Below are 23,393 nucleotides of genomic sequence, written 5' to 3'. Positions count from 1 at the left end.
TGGCACGGCACACATAACACAGGTGAACCGGAATCAAACCATTTATTTCCAGTGGAGATGCCCTGGAGCCCCGCCCCCTTATGCACCACTTCGGGTTGGAAGGAATGGCTGAGGTTACAGGAGTGACCTTTGAGAGCCGAGGAGAGCTCCGGGGTGGGGCAGCTTGGAGGGGTGCAGGTGGCTGGGTGTGTGCTGAGGGGCAAAGTCAGATGCGGAATCCCGCTCCTGGAGCCCAGGATTCCCCTGCTGATGAGTGGGTCACAGCCTGTTTCTCTGACCGCAGTCCCCTCCAGGGAAGAGGGCAGAGGGCGGAGGGCGGAAGGGGTCTTGATGGGGGATGGGTAAGATCCCCTTAGTGTCTAAATCAGCAGGGCTCGGGGCTCAAGGGTCAGTTGTCCTTGGCTGGCAGGGAGAGGGCCCAGAGAGAGGCTCGAGGATTTCTAAGCCTAGAATGACAACAGGTGCCAGAAGGTGGGGATAGTGGGGTCAGGCCCTCGGGACCAGCCTCAGGCAGGAAGCCCAGCGCCCTCTGAGGCCTGGTCTGGTCTGCAGACGCGGAGCCACCCCGGCCCTGTTCTGCCCAGTGGCACACCGGGTGGACATCGCCCGGCCTCTTCATCAGGGGCTGGGGGGCTGTGATGACGTGGGGGTAGCTGGGAGCCCAGCCTCACGGTGAGAGCAGCAGTTGCACGAGCTTCTGGAACTCTTCCCGATGCTCGTGGATATAAACCTCAGTCTCCCACAAAGCGTTGACCAGCACTGCGTCGCTGACCTCGTCCAGCATGATGTCTGTCCCCAGCTGGGGGTTCAATCTGTCTGGGTCAAAAAGGAGGGCTGACCCCCGGAGGCTTGGCTTGGGTGGGGGACAGGAGCGAGGACCGGGGCGGGCTCGGGCTGCAGAGCAGCCGCGTGGGGAAAGGGGAAGTGGGCACAGAGGGCTGGGTCTGGCCAGGCTGGGGCAGGGGGCGGGGGCCGCTGCCGGCGGAGTCCTCACCTGAAGTACTGGATGTCAACCATCTCGCACCAGGCCCGGGCCCGATCCACGGCCCGCCCATCTGGATCCGTGCACTGGCAAGAAGGGGTCTCTGTGAGCGTTCAGCACACACTATACCCCAAATCACTGCCCGGGGATCCCCAGGCTCTAGTCTGGCTTAGCCACCCCACCCCCAGCAGAGTCCCCCTGCCTGGGCTGCGGTGACTGTCCCAGCTGTGGAACAGAGGGGCGCGGGTGGCTCAGCAGCCCCTGACTGCAGGGGGAGAGGGGCAGGGGCTGAGTGGACAGGCCTCTGCATCCCGCCCCCTGCGGCTTGTGTCCCATGGCATATTCTGGGCTTGCACATGGGGCCGTGTTCAAAGAAAGGGCTTCATGGTTAAAAAACGCCGAAAGCAGGACGCCTGGGTGGCTCAGTGGGTTAAAGCCTCTGCCTTCGGCTCAGGTCATGATCCCAGGGTTCTGGGATCAAGCCCCGCATCGGGCTCTCTGCTCCGCAGGGAGCCTGCTTCCTCCTCTCTCTATGCCTGCCTCTCTGCCTACTTGTGGTCTCTGTCGAACAAATAAATAAAATATTAAAAAAAAAGGGGCGCCTGGGTGGCTCAGTGGGTTACAGCCTCTGCCTTCAGCTCAGGTCATGATCTCAGGGTCCTGGGATCGAGCCCCGCGTCGGGCTCTCTGCTCAGCAGGGAGCCTGCTTCCCCCTCTCTCTCTCTGCCTGTGTCTCTGCCTTCTTGTGATCTCTGTCTGTCAAATAAATAAATAAAATCTTAAAAAAAAAAAAAAAAAAACGCCGAAAGCCCCAGGGGTAGGTGGTCACCAAGGGCCAACACTGAGATGGAATCGGGGACCCCCTCACCTCAGCAGGCTGAAGACCTTCAACAGAGCCTTCCTGACACCCAGGGTCCCAGAGACTGGGACCCAGAGGCCAGTGGAGCTGGGGAGCAGCCCATACTCACACAGTCCACCACCATCTTGCCCAGTTCCTTGGCCCCAAAAACAGTCTTGGCCAGTTCCCAGGGGTTGCTGGGACGGAATACATCCACACAGGTCACGGGCACCTGTGGGGACTTCCCAGTCCCCAGAGAGACCACGATGGAGAGCTTCTTCACCTTGTTGCGCAGACCCTGTTGGGGACAGGACAGGGGTAGTTGGAGGCGATCTTCCCGCCGGCAGACCCTTCCCCAGGTGGCAGGGGCAGAGTCTGTCCTGTCCCCTCCTTGGCTCCACAACAAGCTCCAACACGCTGGGCACCTCGGCAAGTTCCTCCTCCTGGTGGGGCTCATCCACCATAGGAGGCCACTCAGGTGATGAAGACCCTTCCCAGTCCAAATCTTGGAGTCCCTCCTCCTCCAGGAAGCCTGCCCTGCCCTGTCTGGCCCCTAGAGGGTGCCTGCCTCTGTGACCGCTGCTCCTGCTGTGTCACCCAGCGGCTGCATCTGGGGCTCCCTGATGACCACGGTGAGAACCGCAGCCAGCAAGGCTCTGGCACCCTAGGGGTAGGCAGCGTCCTATACATTTTACAAAAAAGCACACAGGTACCTCATGCCGGTCCCCACACTGGTACCATCATACCCCACACAGTGGCTGGAGTGAAACACAGGCAGAGGCAGGACCCCAACCCTGCAGCCAGAGCCCTGAGCCTACATCCCGGCGCTGATGCTAACACGCATGGGCCTTGCCCCTCCTCTGTGCTAAGCTCCTCTGGCCAAGGGCTACTTCTGTTCCTTGGGATCACCGACTCAGCACTGTCCGCCCCCGGAGGCCTCTTCCAGGGGCCCTTTCCGAGCGCCCTGGTCTCTTAGCAGAGGCGGTTCTGCTCTAGGACTCCCGCACAGCCCTCCACCACAGCACCCGAAACCCCTGGGGCGGCATTCACAGTCTCCCCACACATGAGCTCCCCAAGGGCAAGCATGTGTCCCCAGGCTCGCAGAGTGGCCAGCACTGATGTTGGCATGTCCTGGTGTGCCCGCCACCCTCCCTCCTAGGCGCCCCTCACCACTCACACCAGATTGGGCCTCAGAGTCCCTCTGATTAGCTCAGAGCTCCGGGCCATCACCCATCGTGCGGGTTCAAGTGTGAGACAGAGCTGTCGTCCCATGCATGGGCATTCATGTCGTCCCATAAACGGGCGTAAGAATCAAAGCCACGTGCTCTCCTAGGAGGCAATCCTTTGCAAGATTTGCTCAAAGAGATCAGCTCCCGCAGCCGGTCATGTCCAGCCCCCTCGAGCTGGAGGCTCTCACCTTGCGGATCATGTCCTGGTTGTACTCATGGATCTCGGTCATGGCGTCCAGCGTGGGGTTGTTGGCCAGCAGTCCGCCGTCCAGGAAGCGCCCATTGGGCCGGAAGTAGGTGGGGGCTGCCCCACTGCTCCGGGCAGCCCGCCACACCAGCTGCTCTGGGGGGTGGGGTGAGGGAAGACGGTGGCCCAGTGGCACCAGGGGACTGGTACGAAACCCACGCGCTGCAGAGCTCCGTGTGCGTGTGGGTCTGTGGGTCTGCAGGGAGAGGGAGAGGCTGGGAACTCTTCAGAAGCACGACCCACAGTTCGTGCCCTCTAGCCCTGCTGTCCGTTGGAAGGCAGCATACAAGGCGGGACCTCCCGGGGACTCCTTTAGCCTGCCTGAGGCAGGAGAGCCCCCCAGTTCTGCCTGCCCTCAGCGACAGACTCAGGGCAGTGGCTGGGATGCTTGGGCCAGGGGGACCCGGGAGCAAGCTTACGACTCCAACCCTCCACCCGGCAGCCCCTTAGGCTTGTTTCCTGCAGACACATCAGACATGGTTTTAACCTGAGGGCTGAGTTGGAGGCTTGAGGTTAATATTCTGGCTGAATCGAGGCTCCCGTACAGACTCTGGAGCATCATAATTCCGAAAGAGGTGGAGTTCAGCAGGTTGCCGATCAGACAGCGTCCCTGTCAGCATCACCCTGGGTAGGAACAGGGAGAAGGACAGCTGGTCACCGACTTGGCCGCCCCTGAAAATCCACGCTGGCAAGTTCCATCCACATCACCAAAGGCATCATCCTTACACCCAGCGATCCTGCCCCTGGGAGTTCATCCTAAGACATGCTCGTGCGCGCAGAAGACGGGCACACGCGAAGTTATTAACAGGTCTGTTCAAGCAAACTGCTGGAAACAGCGGATATGTCCATCAGCGGGATGTTTCAATGGCTCCTCTACCGCAGGGGGTCTGTGTCACTGCGGGATGACCGAGGAAGCACTTTATGTACAGATGGGCAGTGAGCCCCGAGGTTTATGGTCAAGTGCAAAAAGTAAGGTTTAGGACAGTGTGTGTAGTATTATTTAAAAACAAAATAATATTATTTAAAAACAAAATAGGTACCACCATACTGAGGTACCTATTTGCTTGGTCAGAAGGACCCATGAGCAGAACCTAGGAACAGTGAGGGGGCTCTGGGGCAGGGGACAGCTTGGTGCCTGCAGCCCACAGACAGCAGTGGGAGGAGACTTTTCACCATGGCACCTTTGATTCCTCATCAGTGTTTCACAATATGAGCCTGTAACCTATTAGAGAAGACTCCCTCTTATCTCAAAAGACAAAAACATCCTTAAATACTGCAAGAAATGGGGACTGGCACAGCCCCCTTGGAAGCTAATATGTACTAAGATCTTACAAATCTCTGAGAATTTCATCTGAGAATTCCATTTTGGAAAATCTATCCCTAAGGAAGAATCTGAGCTACAGTAAGAGCTCCTTTTCTTTTGTTTTTTTAAAGATTTTATTTATTTACTTGACAGAGAAAGACACGAGAGAGGGAACACAAGCAGGGGGAGTAGAGGAGGGAGAAGCAGGCTTCCTGCCAAGCAAGGAGCCCAATGTGGGGCTCGATCCCAGGACCCCAGGATCATGACCTGAGCCGAAGGTAGATGCTCAATGACTGAGCCACCCAGGCGCCCCTACAATAAGAGCTTCTTGCATAAGCTATTCAGTACAACGTAATTTATTACAGTAAAAAATGAACCGATCTAAATGGTAACAATAGAGGGGTGCCCAGCTGGCTCAGTCTGAAGAGCATGTGACTCTTGATCTCAGGGTTGTGAGTTCGAGCCCCACATTGCATACAATGATTACTAAAAAATAAATAAATAAACTTTACAAAATAAATAAATGGTACCAATAGAATGGGTAAGTAAATAAAATGTTTTGCACCCATTCCAAATTATACTAGCTGACTAATAAAGAAAAATATATTTGTTAAATTGTAAAGAAAAATATACATGAAAGGGGACAAAAACTGCTTCTGCATAGGAAAAAAAATTAGCTTTCCATTTCTGGGAACACTGTGGAAAGCTTATCTAAACAACTTCCCCACTGAACAAAAAACAAAGTGCTGGAAAAAAATATTTTGAAAAATCTCTCCTCAAAATACAGAAGACCGGGGGTGCTGGGGTGGCTCAGTTGGTTAGGTATCTGACTCTTGATTTCAGCTTAGGTCATGATTTCGGGCTCATGAGATCAAGCTCCACATTGGGCTCTATGCTCAGTGGAGGTCTGTTTGAGATTCTCTCTCTCCCTCTCCCTCAGCTCCTACCCCCCGCACTCTTTCACTCTCTCAAATGAATAAATAAAATCTTTTAAAAAGGGGGGATGCCTGGGTGGCTCAGTCCGTTAAGTGTCCAACTCTTGATTTCAGTTCAGCTCATGATCTTGGGGTTATGAGACCGAGCCCCGCATCAGACTCCATGCTCACTGTGGGGTCTACTTGGGATTTTCTCTCTCCCTCTAAATACATAAATAAATAAAATCTAAACAAAGCAAAACACACACACACACACACACACACACACACACACACAAACAAACACAGAAGACCTAACAAGATAGAAAGAAAGTAACCCAGGGAAGCTCGGCGGATGAGCAAGAACCCAGAGAGGTAAGTGGGGCCCAGACCCAGGCTTGACCTGAGGCAGTTACAAACACAGTAAACCTGAGCTTCAGTATTGATGCTCTCATGGAGCCAGGGGGACAAAAGTCAAAAGCCCAGGATCCCACATTAGGGTGGGATCCCAAAGGACTACACTCTTGGAATAAGAGTAAACCAGAAATAAACCTGCCCCTCCCTCACCCCGAGGCTATGAGGAAAGTTACTTTGGCATTGGATAAAGGAGAGAGAGCAGAAAAAAAAAAAACCCTGAAAATGTATAACCATAAGCTAACCTTTGGTAATCTAAATTTGTATCACCTGTGGGCATGTCCCCAAACCTTCATGCCAAGAATTCAGGTATAGGGGCCCTAGATGGCAGTGTACCTAGGTACCTGGAAGAGACAACACAAAACACTCTGGAGGAAGATACTCTCATCCTAGACCTCAAAGAATCTGCACATATTATTTTCAATACTAAAGAACACCACACAGTTCAAAGGCAGTGGGAGAGGAGGTGTAGTACATGATGAAATAAAATCATAAATGAAAACCAGTATAAACCAACATAAACAGCAAAACATACCTACAAACACTACAGATATTTGAGTCCTTAAACAAAGATTATAAAACAAGCGATGTTTACAATATTAAGACATCAAAGCTAAGATTATAAAACAAGCTATGTTTACAATATTAAGACATCAAAGGCCAGTGTGATAGTATCTTCAGGGAATAGGAAACTATAACTAATGACCTAGAAGATTTGAAGAAGAACCAAAGAGTATTGCTAGAAATTAAAAAGTAAAAAGCAATAGAATTTTAAAAATCAATGGATGGGTTAAGTGGAAAATTAGATAAGGCTAAAGAGAGAATTTATGAATTGGAAAATAGGTAAGAAAAAATTTGTCCACAAGGCAACAGAGAGAGATAAAATGATAGAATATACAAGAGAAGTTACAAGACATGGAAGACAGAAAAGGTCTAGCATATGTTTAACTGGAGTTCCAAAAGGAGAGGAGAGAGAAAACTCAGAAGAGGCAAAGGTTGAAGGGATAACAACTCAGGTTTCCAGAACTTAAGAAAGGCAAAATCCAAAGATTCAAAACTAAAAAATCCCATGCAGGATAAACTGGAAACACCTGCTATCTAGATATATCATAGTATAATGGTAGAACACTAAAAGCAAACACATCAATAAAAACATCCAGAGAAAAAAGATCAATTACTTTCAAAGGAGTAACAGACTGAAACTGACTTTCCAAAGCTAAAAGATGATAGAATGATACCTTGCATGTTCCTGAAGAAAATCATCAGTCTAGAATTCTATACCCAGCAAGAATCAGAAGAAAATAAAACCATTTTCAAACAATTCTGCTGGCAGAGAATTCACCACCAGTAGTCCTCTCTAAGGAAAAGTCAAAAGACTATACTTCAGGCAGAAGAAAAGTGGAAATCTGAGATGCAAGGAAGATGGCAGAACAAAGAAGTAAGAGACATCTACCCGCACACATATACACATGCATAGACACACACAGGCAACTGTATGCTGGAGGCAGCTCATACTGGCTTGTAAGAACCTATTGCTAAATCCCATAAGGTGGTTGTTAAAGTGCTGGTAACTTGAAATTGGCCATGGTGGGAGTATTTACACCATGGGACTTAGTGAACACTATAAATCAGGGCTTCTTCCCCCAGAGATCTGTCTCCCCAGCATACTACTGGACAAATCTCAATGAAAACAAACTTTGAAAGATAATAATAATGTCTTGTGAGCTTAAAAAAACAAGACAGACTTCAAATACAGGAAAACACCTATAGATATGATGGAATTAAATTATTTTAAAAGGCTTGATTATCTGAGGGAAGGCTAATGGTATCAATTAAATTTAGGCTTTCATAAGTTAAGCATGCACTACGGGAAAAAGAAATGAGTGCACAAATTTCAAACCATGGGGGACAATATAATGATCAAAATTATTCAGTAATTCTAAGGCACCTGAGTGGCTCAGTCACTAAGTGTCTGCCTTCAGCTCAGGCTATGATCCTGGGGTCCTGGGATAGAGCCCCATGTTGGGCTCCTTGCTCAGCAGGGAGCCTGCTTCTTCCTCTCCACCTGCCATTCCCCCGCTTGTGCTCTCTCTCTTTGTGTCACATAAATAAATAAATAAATAAATAATAACATAGATTTTAAAATCTTAAGAAAATAAAATAATAAATAAACAAATAAAACATAAGGACTCAAGAAGACTGAATTAAAGGGTGAATACAGATACACCATACAAATACAACCAAAGAAAGCTAGTGTCTCTGTGTGTTGGTATCAGGATAAAACGGGCTTTAAAGCAAAAAGCATTCCTAGAGATAAAAACAGCTACTTCATAATAATAAAGGATCCCAGTCCTTTAAAGAAAAGAAAAATATATAACAACTTAAATATATATGCACTTAATAACATAGTGTCAAAATATTAAAACAAAAATTGACAGCACTATAGGGCAAAAGGGCAAGTTCCCAGAGTAGAAGATTTCAACATGGTTTCTCAATAATTGGTAAAAGTAGTGAGCAAAGACTTCTTAAGGGTATGGCAGAACTGGAAATCTTAAACAATATTCCTAGCCAATATGACTTAATCCACTGTGGAGAACTTGGCATTCAATGCAAAATATATTCTTTTAAATTAGATGTGGGACGTTTATAAGAATTGATTGTAGAGAAGTCCACAAACCAAGTCTCAACACATTTTGAAGGACTAAAATCATACAGGCATGTCCTCTAGCCACAAAGCAATTAATAAGAAAAATATAACTAGAGAATTCCCTAGATTTAGAAATTGAGAAATGTATTTTTAAGAAACTATGGTTAAGAAATTATAATGATGGGGCATCCAGGCAACTCAGTTGTGGGAAGCCACGCAGAAGCTTGAGATATGAGCCAAACCAGGCCCTGACTTGCACCTTCCTGACATTAAGGGGTTAAGGAACCTCAGCAATGGAAAGGTTGAGTAGCGCTGAGAAAGGGTCTGTGCTATGAGTCTCATGATCGCCTATGTGACTACCCATTGGGGTTTATCAGGAACAGGACAATGCAGGCCTAAGTCATCAATCCATGCCTGGACCTTGCTGTTCTTGCATGGGCCATAAAATGCACCTGGCACCCTTCTTCAGTCCCTTCATCAATAGGGAACTTATCTATAAGCAAGCAACATGCTGGCGTCAGGATGTCTGTGTGTTTAACCTAAGGGAACTGGTAAACAAGAGCCTGGAGAAACTATTTTTGGTATGTGTGGGCAGTTAGTCTCCCCTAAGTGTTTCTGCTTTCTATATAATCATGCACACTTTGTAATAAAGTTGGCACTGCTTGGACATCATCCACTGTGTCCCTCCTGTCCCCATCTCTTTACATCTTGTCTTCGTCTCACCATCCTCTTACCCTCTCGACCCTAGTTGTGTTGTCGCGCTGGCCGCGACACTCCGTCGGTTAAGCATCTACCTTCAGCTCAGGTCATGATCCCCAGGCCTTGGGATCAAGCCCCACATCCAGCTCCCTGCTCAGCAGGGAGCCTGTTTCTCCCTCTGCCTGTGCCTGCCACTCCCCCTGCTTGCGCTCTCTGTCTCTCTCTCTCTCTGTCAGGTAAATAAACTTTTAAAATAAACATTTTTTAAAGTTTTAAATAAAATAAAATTTTAAAAATATATAATGAAAATTAGGAAGCATTATGAACAAAAGCAATCATACACATGCTTATGGGGTATCATTAAAACAATTCTTAGAGGGGTGCCTGGCTGGCTCAGTCAGAAGATTGTGCAATTCTTGATCTTGGGGATCTAAGCTCCACATTGGGTGTAGAGTTTACTAAAAATAAAGAAACTTAAAAAAAAAAACCTAGTTCTTAGGGGAAAGTGTTTAAACTTATACATACAACCCTATATACACATATATTATACAACAGAAGGTTAAAAATCAATGAGCATCATTGATTTTAAGAAGTTAAGAAAAAAACAGCTAAATAAACCCCAAAAAAGTACAAGAAGGATAAAAACAAAAGAAGTGAGTGAAACAGAAAACAAACACACAACAGAGAGCCAATAAATAGCTAAGAGCTGGTTTTCTGGAAGACTAATCCAACAGAAAAGCCTGTAGCAGGACTGGTAAAGAAGGTGTGCATAATTTGGGTTGAAGGAGGCATCACAACAGATCCTGCAGACATTAAAAAGATAATAAAGAGAACATTTTGAACACTCTATGCCAATCCACTTGAAGAGCTGAGAAACTTGACATGTCCCTAGAAAAACCCCCCAAACCAACTCAAAAAGACATTTAGAAATTCTAAATAGTCTCATATGATCATTAAAGTAGTTAACTCCACCATCAAAAATCTTCCTTCAAGCAAATCCCAGGCCTTGATCACTCCACAGGCAAATTCTACCAAGTATTCAAGGAAGAAGCAAAGTGTTTATTTTACTAACTCTTCCAAAAAAATAGAAAGAGGAAACACTCCCTCAAAACCAAAACCCAGCAACCCTCAAACAGGGAAAAAAATGGGTCCAGATCACCCAGGTATGTGGATGCAAAAATCTAAACAAAATTATTAGCTTGGTGGGGCCCCTCAGAATTCTCTCTGTAAAAGGCACCGGGAATTGAAAACAGGAACCAGGAAAGGGACCTGTGCACCCCTGTGAACAGCAGCGTCATCAACAAGTCAAAAGATGGAAACAACCAAAACGTCCATCCGTGGATGAACAGGCAATGTGGTGTATCCATACAATGGTGTGTTGTTCAGCCTTGACCAGGCAGGGAACTCTTGACACGTGTTCCAACATGGACGAATGTCAAGGACACTATGTTCAGTGAGAGGGACCAGCCGCAAAAGGACAGATATTATATGGTCCCCTTCCCGGGTGTCCCTAGAGTAGTCAAAATTCTAGAGAGAGAAAGTAGAATGGCAGTTGCCAGGGCCTGGGGATGCTGGGAATGGAGAGGTGTTTCATGGAACAGAGTTCTAGATGTGCAGGATGAAAAGTTTGCGGGGGCAAAAAAAGTTTGGGAAGTCAGCTGCGTACCAGTGTGAAGGTACTTACCACTTCCTCAACTGTACCTAAGACGGTTTCGATGGTTAATTTTTATGTTACATCTATTTTACAATTAAACACGGCAAAGAAATAAATAAATAATATCTCTAAAAATGTGTAATTTACAATAGCCCAAAACCCATGAAGAACATGAAGAGATAAAAACTACCACTGTGGGGCGCATGGGTGGTTCAGTGGGTTAAGCCTCTGCCTACAGCTCAGGTTATGATCCCAGGGTCCTGGGATCGAGCCCCGCATAGGGCTCTCTGCTCAGCAGGGAGCCTGTTTCCCCCCCCCCCCGCCTGCCTCTTTGCCTACTTGTGATCTCTCTCTCCATCAAATAAATAAAAACTACCACTGTGTAAGACCTCTATAGAAAGAAGCATAAATCTGCACTGAGAAATTTTTTTTTTTTAAGATTTTATTTTTTTGTTTGAGAGAGAGAGAGAGACAGTGAGAGAGGGAACACAAGCAGGGGGTGTGGGAGGGGAGAAGCGGACTTCCCACTGAGCGGGGAGCCGGAGGCAGGCTCGATCCCAGGACTTAACAACTGAGCCACCAGCCCTGTACTGAGAAACTTTTTAAACCAGTGGAGTGTTTTACTATATTCTCTCATTGGGAAGCTCAGCGTTTTCAGAGGCCACTTCCCCCGCCCCCCTACGTAAGCGTACAGATTCAGTGTAATCTTTACCGAAGCACCAGTAGGATTTGATTTTCTATAGAACTGGGTGATCTGATGCTACCATTTACCTGGAAGCACAAACAGCTGCAAGTAATCTTTGTACAGCACTGTGCGTGCCAGGTGCCTGCTTGCTTTCTGCTTTCTTAAAAAAGATTTTCAAAATATTATTTAAAAAATAATATTAAAAGTTTTTAAAAAATATTTTTAAAATATTCTTTCTGCTTTTTAAAATTTTTAAAAAATTTAAAATTTTTATTAAAAAATAAAATTTAAAAATTTAAAAATTTTTTTAAATTTAAAAAATAAAATTAATAAAAAAACAATTTAAGAAATCTCTACACCCAACGTGGGACTCACACGCATGACCCCAAGATGAAGAGTCACACACTTCTCTGACCGAGCCAGCTTCAGGTGCTCCACCAGGTGCTTTCTAAATATTAACTTTTTGGGGTGCCTGGGTGGCTCTGTCAGTTAAGCGGCTGACCTCGGCTCAGGTCATGATTCCAAGGTCCTAGGATCGAGTCCCACATCCAGCTCCTTGCTCAGCAGGGAGGCTGCTTCTCCCTCTGTGTGCCGCTTCTCCTGCCTGTGCTCTCTCCCTCTCTGACAAATAAAATCTTTAAAAGTAAATAAATATTAACTTTTCTCCGCCTCATGGAAACCCTAGGAGGCAGGTAGTGTGTTATTCCCATTTTTGAGAAGAAGAAACTTCAGGGCACTCAGTCTTAACCACTTCTCTAGGACGTGTCCAAGAAGAGCCGGGACACCCTTGAAGACGGACCAGGTGGGAGGCTCTGCTGTCCCAGATATTGGGACTCGCCATAAAGCGGAGGGACAGAGCCAGCCCATAGAAGAACACAGAAACTGCTGAGCGGACCTGGAGAAAAAGACAGACCTCTTCACGGAGGAGGCTGGGGAAACTGGTTACACATGTGGAAAACATGAAATTGGGGCTCCCCGATCCGAAAACCAATTCTAGGCTGATGAAGACCTAAACTGTGAAAGGCAGATCCAGAGAGATTGCTGGCCTGATGGGAAGATCACTTCCTGCCCCAAGATAAGGGAGGGTTCTTGAACGAACATAAAAAGCGCAAACCATAAAAACAAACAAACAAAACAAAAAGAAAAAACAAAAAAGGAAAAAGAAAAACATTTATAAATTCTGCTACATTAAGAACATCCATTCATCAACAAAACACTGTAAAGAGAATGAAAAAACAAGCCATGGAGTAGTAGGAAGGTTTTAAAATCTGTATATCCATCAAAGGACTTGTTTTCAGGATATAAAAAGATCATTAAGAAGCCTCTTGGGGTGCCTGGAAGGCTCAGTGGGTTAAGCCTCCGACTCTTGACTTCCGCTCAGGTCATGATCGTCGGGTCCTGGGATTGAGCCCTGAGTGGGGCTCTATGCTCAGTGGAGAGTCTGCTTGAGAGTCTCTCCTCCCTCTGCCCCTCACCCTTGCTCTCTCTCTCTCTAAATAAGTGAATCCCCCCCAAAAAGGAGGCTCAACCCCTCGGGGGGGTTGTGGGTTCGAACTGCATGTTGGGTGTAGAGATTACTTTAAAATCTAATACGTACAAAAATAAATGCTTTTAACCCCCAAATCCCACAATCTAATTTTATGAAAAATAGACAAAACAGTGATCTGTTTTGTTACACTGAATAGTAACTTTACAAAAGAAGAAATGCAAACCACCTTTAAAACATATAGAAAGGGGGTGCCTTGGTGGCTCAATTGTTAAGCGTCTACCTTTGGCTCGGGTCATGATCCCAGAGTCCCGGGATCGAGCCCCACATCGGGCTCCCTCTGCTTGGTGGAAAGCCCGTTTCTCCCTCCTCACTCCCCCTACTTGTGTTCCGTCTCTGGCTGTGTCTCTCTGTCAAATAAATAAATAAAACCTTTAAAAAATTTAAAAGAGGGGCGCCTGCCTGGGTGGCTCAGTGGGTTAAAGCCTCTGCCTTCGGCTCAGGTCATGATGCCAGGGTCCTGGGATCGAGCCCCGTATTGGGCTCTCTGCTCAGCAGGGAGCCTGCTTCCTCCTCTCTCTGTCTGCCTGTCTCTCTGCCTGCTTGTGATCTCTGTCTGTCAAATAAATAAATAAAATCTTAAAAAAAAAAAAACACACATATAGAAAGGTAGGGGCGCCTGGGTGGCTCAGTCAGTTAAGCATCGACTCTTGATTTCAGGTCAAGTCACGATCTCAGGGTCGTTAAATTGAATCCTGCCTCCGGCTTACTCTGGGGGTAAAGTCTGCTTGAGAGTCTCTCTCCCTCTGCCCCTCCCCACCTCAAGAAAGAAAGAACAGAGAGAAGAGAGGAGAGGAGAGGAAAAAGTAAAGCAGAAAAGGGAGGAAGGGAGGGAGGGAGGGAGGGAAAAAGGAAATTTAGGAAACCCACAGATTAGAAAAAGAAAAAGAAAAGAAAAGGAAGGAAGAAAATTTAGGAAATCCACTTCACACCAGTTGGGACAGCAGCACCCCCGGGGGGCAGGACAGGAGCTAAGGGGCTGGGGACGAGCTCAATGGGCTTTGGGACTTGGCTGGTGGTTATGTGGGTGTTTGCTTTGTAATTATTCACTGAACTGATTTATGTGCTGTTCTAAATGTATGTTCTATTTCACCATTTAAGAAAGACAAAATGTCTAGGATAAAATACACAAAAATGTTTTAAAAACATTATCTTTTGGTTTCTACCACATGAATGATATTTTCTTCCTTTTTATTTTTACTTTTTTGCATATTTTTCCAATTTTTCTTCAAAGACTATGCATTATTCTTAAATGAAAAAAAGAAGAAGAAGAAGAAAAGGAAGGAAGGAAGGGAAAAAAGAAAAACGGAAAAAGCTTTATTATGAAAAGAAATCCTCCCTCGCTCACACATCACCACCTCCAGGGAGCCCCCCCGGACCACCTCGCCCTCAGTCCTCAGGCCCCTGTCAGCTCATGAACACTTCTCAGTGCCCTGCTCTGGGGCAGATGCTGGGGCTGCAGAGAAACAAGGCAGCCACATTCCTGCCTCAGGGAGCTCAAGAGTCTGGCCGGTGACAGACACAGGCACGAGACAGACAAGAGAGCCCTCCCAGGCTGGGCAGCATGACAAAGACGTAGCATACTGTAGGCTCTTCTGGAACATCTCAAACACCTGCACCCGAGCACGGCTGTCATTTTCCAGGTCATTTATTTCCCAACCAGACTGCAAATGGCTCACCAGCCTTTCTACCTGGCGGTGACCCCCTTCAACCGCCCCCCACACACACACGAACACATATGCGGGCATATGTACACACACACACAATGCCTGGGGCACAGCCTCACTCGGCAAAAGGTCCCAGGTGTGTGACGGACGAGAAGCGACCCCCTCTGACCCAGGTGTGTGACGGACGAGAAGCGACCCCCTCTGACCCAGGGATGTGCCGTCAGGGTGGGAAAACAGCAGCCCCGGGTCGGGGGTGTCCTACAACAGAATTCTCCAGAAGCCCGTGGCCCACTTGGGAAGGAGTTATCAGGCGCCCCCCAGCCCCCCCGCCACTTTCACCAGACCGGGGCAGGGAACCCTCTGCTCCCCCAGAACAGCGGGAGGGCTGCCCAGCTGGGGCCACAGCCACAGCCTTCCTCCTGAGGCTTACTTGGGTTTTTTGACGTCGGTCATCTTGGTGTGCTCCCCAAACTCGCGCTTCAGGAACTCCTCCAGGGGCCCCGACTCGTAGGGCCGCGAGCCCCGGAACACCTCGTCCTTCATGCGAAAGTACACACCCCGCATGTAGGCCATGGACTTGCCTAGAACAAGGAGGGGGAGACACGAGGGTCCTGCTCCGACAGCCGCAGGGAGGGAGGCCAGTCAGGGCTCCTGGGCCTCTCCTCGGCCACTTCCCACAGAGGCTGAAATCCCCTTCAGAGCCCCGAGGCTCTGCACTTAATTCTGTAGCCACGATTTTGTATTTTGCTTAAAGAAGGGCCCTGAAAGTGTAAGCGTTTATAAATCTAATCTAGACCAACCCCAGCTGGCTAAGAGAAGGACCAGACCAACCCTGTCCTGTGGGCCTCTGAGGACAGGCAGGGTCAAAGGGGACAGGCTGCACCTCTCTGGGGCCGGGGCTGAGGAGAGCTGGGTGTCTGCTCTTACGAGAGGCTGAACTAGGTGACTTCTCAAATCCTGTCCACAGTCCCCCCGGAGTCTGAAGAAGGAATGACCCTTTCTGGAGGAGGCCAGGACCTCCGCCCCCAGACCTCACGTCCCACTGGGCAGACAGATCCAAGAGAGCTTTTCTCTCGTGGAAGGCAGGAACTGGAAACCAGAGAGGGGATGTGGGGCCCCGGAGGCCCGGGGACGGGGGTCTCAGCACATTGCCGACAGACAGACTGCAGACTGGACCATCCCAGAGCCCCATGGGACTCTGCTCCCAGCCGCCTCCCGACCTGGCTGCCTCATGCCCCCGACACCCTGAACTGCGGGGCCATGGGCTCCTCACACGGTGAACACCCAGATGCCTGCGGCTCCCCCATGGGACGGGGGCTCCCTAGCGGCGGCGGTGGGAGGGGGGGAGCTCTTGTCTCAGCCTCACGACGCCATTGCCCAGCACAGGCCTGGCCTGGGGGCAGGAGGGTCCTCTCCCTGCGCCTTCAGACCTGGGCAGGGGGTGCACTGGAGAGTCTGGGGCAGGGATAGCAGGTCAGGGAGGCCGAGGCAGAGGACCGTTCTTGCCTGGGCAGTAGCTGGCTCTGGGAGGGCCCTTCTCAGGCAGCCTCAAGCAGCCCAGACAGTTCCACAAAGGGACCTACCTAGAAGCCCATCAGGAAAGTGAGGCCCCTCTGTCACCTCTGCGAAGCGTGATGCGTGGGGGCCTGTGGCCCTGGGAAGTGCTGGGCAGGGTGTCTAGGGAGCTGTCCTAGCCCCCGCAACCCCACAGGGCTGCTTACGTGACTTTGAGGCACCCCTCTCCCCCCGCGGCCTGGATTTCCCTGTGGGTGAAGGCAGCATGCTGACTGGGACTCTGGCTTTCTTGGACTCCGTGGCTCATCCTTCCCAAGACCACCCACTGCCTCCGCCCTCAGACTGGTTTTCCTTACTCCCAGCACTTCCCAGGCCCCGTGGGGCCTGCCTCACCAGGTTATCAGGGAGAATGGTAGAGGAGACAGATGTAAAACTGCTCCGTACATGGAAAGGCTCGTTCTATCCCCCATGGAGCGCAGGGCACCCAGGCCCAGCCCCGGCCCCAGCCCTTCTCTTTCCAGCCTTGCACCCAATGCCCTCAGCCTCCCCCACAAAGGGCTTTCAGGGCCTCCCCTCCCCAGCAACCCTCTTTGCAAGGCTCTGAAACGAAACTGAGCCCCATTTGAGGGCAGATCCCAACCACCACCCCCAGCCCTGCCCCTGCCGCCAGGGGCCTGCCCTCACTGTGCAGAATGGCCAGGGCCAGGATGCCCCCCGTGCTGGTCCCTGCCACCCAGTCAAAGAGATCCTTGGTGGCGACGCCCGAGGCCTTCTCAATGGCGATGAGGAGCTGGATGATGACGAGGCCCTTCACACCCCCTCCGTCCAGGCAGAGCAGGTGGTCGTGGCTGTGGGGGGGACAGCAGTGGGAGAGAAGAGGGTCCCGTTACCGCCCAGCACTCTATGTGGGCCTGCGTCCCTGAGCATCTGTGAGCGCGGAAAGATAAGGCCCCACAGAGCTCGCTCGCTACTGGGGCCTTTTGGGGTGGAGAAGCAGGGGCACAATCAGCAAAGGAGTAAACATACAGCATCTCAGGAGGGGAAAAAGTGCAACTAGCAACAAGGAAAGGGGCCAGGTGCCACCTCAGCAGATGGCTGGGTCTGTCCCCCCCACTTGGTTTTGGTCAGGTCTGGATTTCCAGGCCTGCCCTGCAGCAGGTGCCTAAGAAAAGTCTGTTTGAATCAGACAAGGCTGGGGCAGAGGGCTGGTACCCAGCAGCTGGCCAGGAATGCTGGTGGAGAGGGTGAGGGCCGTCCTCCCAGTGGGTGGGGCAGGGGAGGAGGGGGACAGGGAAGGGGGACCGTCTGTCTGTACACCAGGAACTGTGAGGTCCTTTTCCCAGCGTGATTTCACAGAAACATCCCAAACCCCTTTGAGGCATGCACTCCCTGCTCCCCCAGTGCACATCTGTGAAGGAACGAAGCTCAGAGGTGAGGTGACCCTCCGGAGTCCCATGACTGGGAACTGCTACGGCCGGGTCCCCAACTGGGGTCTGCTGACTCCAGAGTGCTCGGTCACATGCCCTGACACGTCTCCCATGGCCCAGCCATGCCCAGTTCCCGGCCCTGAGGAAGGCTGTCACGGTCTATGCTCAGACCGGGAAGCTTCCTTCTGGTCTCCTCATCCTTCTGTCTCGGCTTAAAAGTCCCTGCCGAGAGAAGCCTGCTCTGAGGCCCTCAGTTCCCCCAGCTCAGCCTGTTCCTCTTCAACCGCTCTCTCTGTGGGGAGCACTCCTGGCTTCCATAAGCATTTCCGGTTTCTTCTGCACCGCCCCCCCAGATGGGCTGGAAGCTCCCTCCACGCAAGGCTGCATGTCTAGGGAACTCGGGAGCCACCCAGTAGACAGCTGGGAGATGGGGACCAGGCTGGCCTACCTCTAGGGTCCCGTCTTCCTGGACCAGCTGCCCGGCCCGACAGCAAGCCCAGAGGGTGGCAGGGGAGGCTGGGCTGTCACTGGAGGCCCAAGCAGACATGTGAGGGACCCTTCTAAGGATGTAGGGCTTACATCAGAGACATCGGCCCAGATGGAGCACGGCGGAGCGACGTGACCCACAGCCCCGCATGGGGAGGTCCCTCCAGGGGTGTCCTGATTCTCTCCTCAGTCCCGCCCACAAGGAGGGTGCTCCGGCTGGGGCTAACTACCCTGGTCCTGCTGGAGAATCTGCCTCATCTCCTCTTATGGGCCAGAACAGGTCAGTCCTCCTGCTGGTACCTTCACTGGCCCTCACGCAGGTGTGTGCACATGTGTATGCGTGTACATGTGCCGCCGGGAGGCGCGGTGGCAGGAACCTCTAGAGTGTGGACAGGGCAGGGGCGCCTCCAGGGCGCATGTCACAGGGCAGCCTTGGAAAGGAGTGGGACCTACCAAGGGTGAGCCAACCCTTCAGGCAAGGAGAGGTAGAGCCACCTGTCTGCCATGGCAGGAAGGGCGTGAGCTCCAAAGACCCAGGCTCGAGTCTGCTCTGATGCTCACTGTGTGAGCCAGAGGTCGCTTCACCTCTCGGGACTCAGGTCCCTCACGTGCATAACAAGGGTCCCAATCCCTCCCCAGGCAGGCTGTTGGGAGCATGGAACAGTAAGAGCCAGAGAACAAGAAAGCAACTCTATTATGGAAAGGAGAAGAGAGAGCGAGTGAGCACAGTTGATCCCAAGCACGTCTGTGCCAGAAACTTGCTGCGCGTGGCAGACAATTTCTGAGCCCCAGGGACTGTCCTCAAGGACCAAGGCCTCTGCTCCTTGTGCCCATCTCCCAGGCCTGCCTCCAAGAATGGGCCTGTGTACAGCAGGTGGGGGAAGCCGGCCCATCCACGAGCTCCATGGGGGGAAGCAGGCCAAGGGACATGGTGGAACCAGGGGAAACAGGCCAAGGGACACGGTGGAACCAGGGGAAACAGGCTCAGCATCACAGAGGGGATCTGGGAGACCTTCCCCAACAAATTGGGACAAGGGCAAGAGGGAATGGACAGGAGTGCTGCCACCTCCGTCATGTGACCCCTGAGCCCGCATGGTCACTGACGAAAGAGCAGACCCAGGCTCTCTGAAGAGCTGGTCCCTTCGCTGTGAACTACAGAGGATGCACACTACGTCGCGGGGAACCCGGTGGGGAGCAGCCGAAAGCCCCAGCCCGCTGGAGGGCACCAGGCAGAGCGGTGAACGCACGGTCTCCCCCCTCCTCCACTTACGTTCGCTTCTCATCCCTCATGGAGCTGAGGATGAAGGCCGGCTTCCGGGACCGGGAGATGTGTACGATGTCTTGCAGTTCTGGGAAGCACAGGGTAGGGTGGGCCAGAGCCCCACAGGGCCAGGCTCCCACCATCCCATGGGTGCAGAGAGCAGCTCTGGGGCTATGCCCTCCCCCAATTGCCCCCAGCAGGAGCACCTGCCTCCAGCCACTGGGAAGGGGTCTGTGTCCCAGGACCCAGGTAAGCCAGAGGCCACCAGCCCCTTGGGGTGAACTGGGCTAGAACGTGGAGGGGAGCCCACCGCTCTGGGAAGGGCCCCAGCCCACCCGGCCAGCTCCAGGCTCTCCTTGACGCCATCCTCCCAAAGCCCCGAAGCCCAAGCACCCTGCCATGCCCCATGCTTCTCAGTTCCCGAAGCATTTTCTCATGCATTGGGCAAGTGCAGCTGCTGACATCCATCATCACCAGAATCCTTATCCCCAATTTCCAGAGGAGGCTCAAAGAGCTTAATGGGACTGACTCGTCCAAAGTCCATGTAGCCGAAAGGGCTGAGTCTGGACATTCCTTGAGGATGAGTCCACGGTGAAGGGAGATAACCAACCGCTCTCCAGATGCTGCTCATCCTGATCCCAGGTCTAGAAACTTCAGCAGCCTCTCAGATCAGCCACACCCACCACTCCCTCTGTTCTGCTCTGCGCCCCAATCCCCCGCCCCCGCCCCTCCCCAGACGGACTGCCTGCCCTCCTGCCTGGCCCGGCACTGCCATGCCATCTGGCTTCCAACAGGCCCTCCCCATCCCTGTGCAGAGTCTAGAAGCAGCAAAGTAGGAATGCAGGCTGCAAGGCAGGATGCCCCCCCTTCACCAGGGCCTGTGGCCAGAGGGTGGGCGAGATGAGCGGGACAGACTGGCCAGGAGAGGCAGTGGACAGAGTGCCAGGGAGAGGGCGGAAAGGCTGGCTGCGTGCGTCTGGCCTGCAGCTGGGAAAGAGAGGGAACTAGAGCTACAGTGAGCTCGGGGCTCGGCAGGCTCACCAGCCCCTCGAGGCCCGGAGCATTACCCATCTGATGCCGCGCCCCAGGCCCACCATCCCGCCTGGCTTGGGTGACGGCCTGCCTGTAAAAGTGAGAGGTAAAGATGGGGTGGGGGTGGGGGAGAAGGGCCTGGGTGGGGATGGGCAGGGGAGGAGAGGGGCAAGGCCACACGCACCGACTGTGGCTGTGGGCTCTGCCTCGCCTGACTCCAGGCTAGGCTGGGCTATACTGGCTAACGGTGCTGGTGTCTGCTTCCACAGCAAGGCGGGAAGAAGAAAGCTGGCTTGCCAAGGATTGGTTTCTGACTGCCCTGTTCAGGGGACACTACTCTCAAATGATCTCGGGCCCTGGTTGGGCCAGCCCACAGAAAGCCCAGAGGACGGACCCCATCTCCTTGGGAGCCATCTCCATGGGCACCAAGGACACAAAGGGGCAGAGGCAGGTTGCCTGGCCATGTTCAAAGGCCTGTAGGTCACCAAAGGGGCCAGCAGGGGACACACAGGCCCCAGGCCTGACAGAATGCACAGTGTGGCAGAAACACTCCTCACTGGAACCATGAAAGCAACCTCCCTCGTGGCTGCCCTGGGGATGCCCAGACCTGAGACGGTGTCCAGTGCACTCTCTCAGGAGACATGGACTGTGGGCCAACAGCCAGGGACGCCACCACCACCCCCCACCCACGGCCCTGGGCTCCATCGGTCGCTGGTTGCCTCCAGAGACTGACAGATCCTGCCCCATCGTTCCTTGCTCCCTTAAACCACTTCTACCCTAGACCCTGTTTCCTTGAGATCAAGACTGCTCTGATCCCAGCACCTGTGGACCAGCTGGAGAGGACGGGAGTGTGGCGGAGTGGGGCCAGGTTGGGGGGTGGGGGCCGGGGGAGGCCTACCTAGGTTGTTTAAGCTGATCGGTGGGGGCTGAGATCTTTCCAGGGAGAAGGAGTGATGTGTTGTAGTGGAGCTCTGCTCCGAGGGGGCCTCTTGGGTGAGTGGGAGACTGTAGTTGGCCCCTATGGTTCTCAGCAGAGTTAAGAGCGTCTTCCTGGTGACAACTAGTCAGGGTTTGGGGAGGGGGGAATTGCACAGGATCACAAATGATGTCAATACGCAAGTGAGAGGCCCTTCCTTTCCACACCAGGCCCCCTCTCTCATCTACCAGGTGGCCTGGGTATGTGGGGGAACTGGGTGCCGGCAGGGGGTGTGGCGGGGGCTGACTCCAGTCTGTTATAAAGCGCTTCCCGGGGTCTAGGAAGGCACGGAGGTCAACCACAGAATATGGAAGTCCAGTCCGAGTACTTCGGGCCACAGAATATGCCCAGTTTGAGTACTTGGGGCCCCCCTTACCCTTCACTATCAGTCAAGAAACCAGGACTCCAGGGGTGCCTAGGTGGCTCAGTGGGTGAAGCATCTGCCTTTGGCTCAGGTCATGATCCCAGGGTTCTGGGATCGAGCCCCATGCCCTGCCATGCCGCGGTCCCTGCTCAGCGGGGACTGTTTCTCCCTCTCCCTCGACCCCTCTCCCTGGCTCCTACTTGCTCGCTCTTTTTCAAATAAATAAATAAAATTTAAAAAAAAGAAGAAGAACAAGAAAACAAGATTGGGCTTAATTATATCTAATAAAAATTATCTTAAAAACCTAATTTAAAAAGAAAGGAAACAGGACTCCTGCCTCTATGTTCAGCAGGTCTCAAAACCGCTGAACGGAGGGTCCCTTCCAGAACTCAAAACAGACCACGCAGCCTGGAGGCATTTACCCTCCTCCTAGCGCGCACATGCGTACTGGCACCCTAGCAGCTACACACCCACAGCAACATCCCCAACTCCCCATAAGCCCCTGGAGGGGACCCAGACTTATGTGAAGAATGATCTTCTTTTTCCAGCTCTGATGCCAAGGCTCCCCAAGTGAACATGCGGGGCGTTCAGCAAGCCTGTGTGCACTGGGCATGTGCATACCAACCCCCCAACCCCCCCCAATCCCAGACCCCGGTGCCACGCATGCGTCAACCCATGGTTGTTCCTACAAGCGGTCCCATGGTGAATTCCCAAAGAGCAATTGGCTAAAGACTGCTGTACGTCCCAACCACCTCCCCGGGAGTCCAGGCATCCTGAGGAAGGATGGGGGCCATACAGAAGAGGACACTGTATGGCAAGCCCCCTGTTGGGATCCATCTACTGGTGATGGCCCTTGTTCTTGTGCAAAGAAAGCTTCCCCTCTCAGCCTCCCAGGTGCTCCTGGAAACTCCATGCAGGGAGCAAGGTGGGGAGGGGGTGAGTAGGGACAGGATGCTGGTGCCTGATGGCTGGGACCACCCTCTTCCCCTGGGCATGAACCCACCCACCCACACCCAACTCTGGTCCAGAGTGCAGGGCACTTACGTTTGCTGATCTTGGAAGCTATGAATGCAGGAGTCTCCCCAGAGTCATTGGGGGTGTCCACCTCTGCCCCAAACACAATGAGGGCCTTGATCATCTCCACATTGTCTTTCTGTTGGGGAATGGAGTAAGGGGAAAATGCAACAGCTCAGGGAAAGAAGAGGGAAGGGACGCCAGCCTTTTTCACCTTGCCCATCAACTCGGTGGGCTTCTCATGGGCACGGGAGAAGATGCTGGAACGTTCGGAGCCCCCACCCACTTAATAACCTAGGCAGAAGCTGGAAGTGACTCACCCCCCAGTCCCCAGCCCCCCCAGAAACTTCTGGAAGCAAGGCCTTTATGACCCCCACCCCGGGAGCCATGGGGACACTGAAGGGTCAGCGGCTGATCACTTTCAGGAGCAGCAGCAAAGGGCAGGCAGGGAAAGGGAAGGCTGTCCTGCCCATCGTGTCAAGGGTGTCTTTTA

At 51.9% G+C, this 23,393-nt stretch overlaps 1 protein-coding gene across 9 annotated transcripts in view; it reads right to left on the bottom strand.

Moving 5' to 3' along the window:
• Nucleotides 1-25: 25 nt before the first annotated feature.
• PLA2G6 (phospholipase A2 group VI) overlaps nt 26-23,393 on the bottom strand; it is a 61,071-nt gene continuing 37,703 nt past the window's right edge. For 3 of the 9 annotated variants that reach the window (XM_032346295.1, XM_032346293.1, XM_032346294.1), the window contains 10 exons: nt 22,931-23,039; nt 21,445-21,606; nt 19,524-19,602; nt 17,025-17,188; nt 15,256-15,406; nt 3,784-3,920; nt 3,238-3,392; nt 1,951-2,118; nt 995-1,068; nt 668-812 (listed from right to left, as the gene is read on the bottom strand). In XM_032346295.1, coding sequence (XP_032202186.1) covers nt 668-812; nt 995-1,068; nt 1,951-2,118; nt 3,238-3,392; nt 3,784-3,920; nt 15,256-15,406; nt 17,025-17,188; nt 19,524-19,602; nt 21,445-21,606; nt 22,931-23,039 — 1,344 coding nt within the window. Of the gene's footprint in view, nt 835-994; nt 1,069-1,950; nt 2,119-3,237; nt 3,493-3,783; nt 3,921-15,255; nt 15,407-17,024; nt 17,189-19,523; nt 19,603-21,444; nt 21,607-22,930; nt 23,040-23,393 lie in introns of those variants that run through there. The other 6 variants (XM_032346296.1, XM_032346301.1, XM_032346297.1 and 3 more) reach the window with 5 other exon arrangements.

This window comes from Mustela erminea, chromosome 6 (assembly GCF_009829155.1).
Source record: "Mustela erminea isolate mMusErm1 chromosome 6, mMusErm1.Pri, whole genome shotgun sequence".
Classification (NCBI taxonomy): domain Eukaryota; kingdom Metazoa; phylum Chordata; class Mammalia; order Carnivora; family Mustelidae; genus Mustela; species Mustela erminea.
This window is presented reverse-complemented; position numbering and strand designations above follow the sequence as displayed.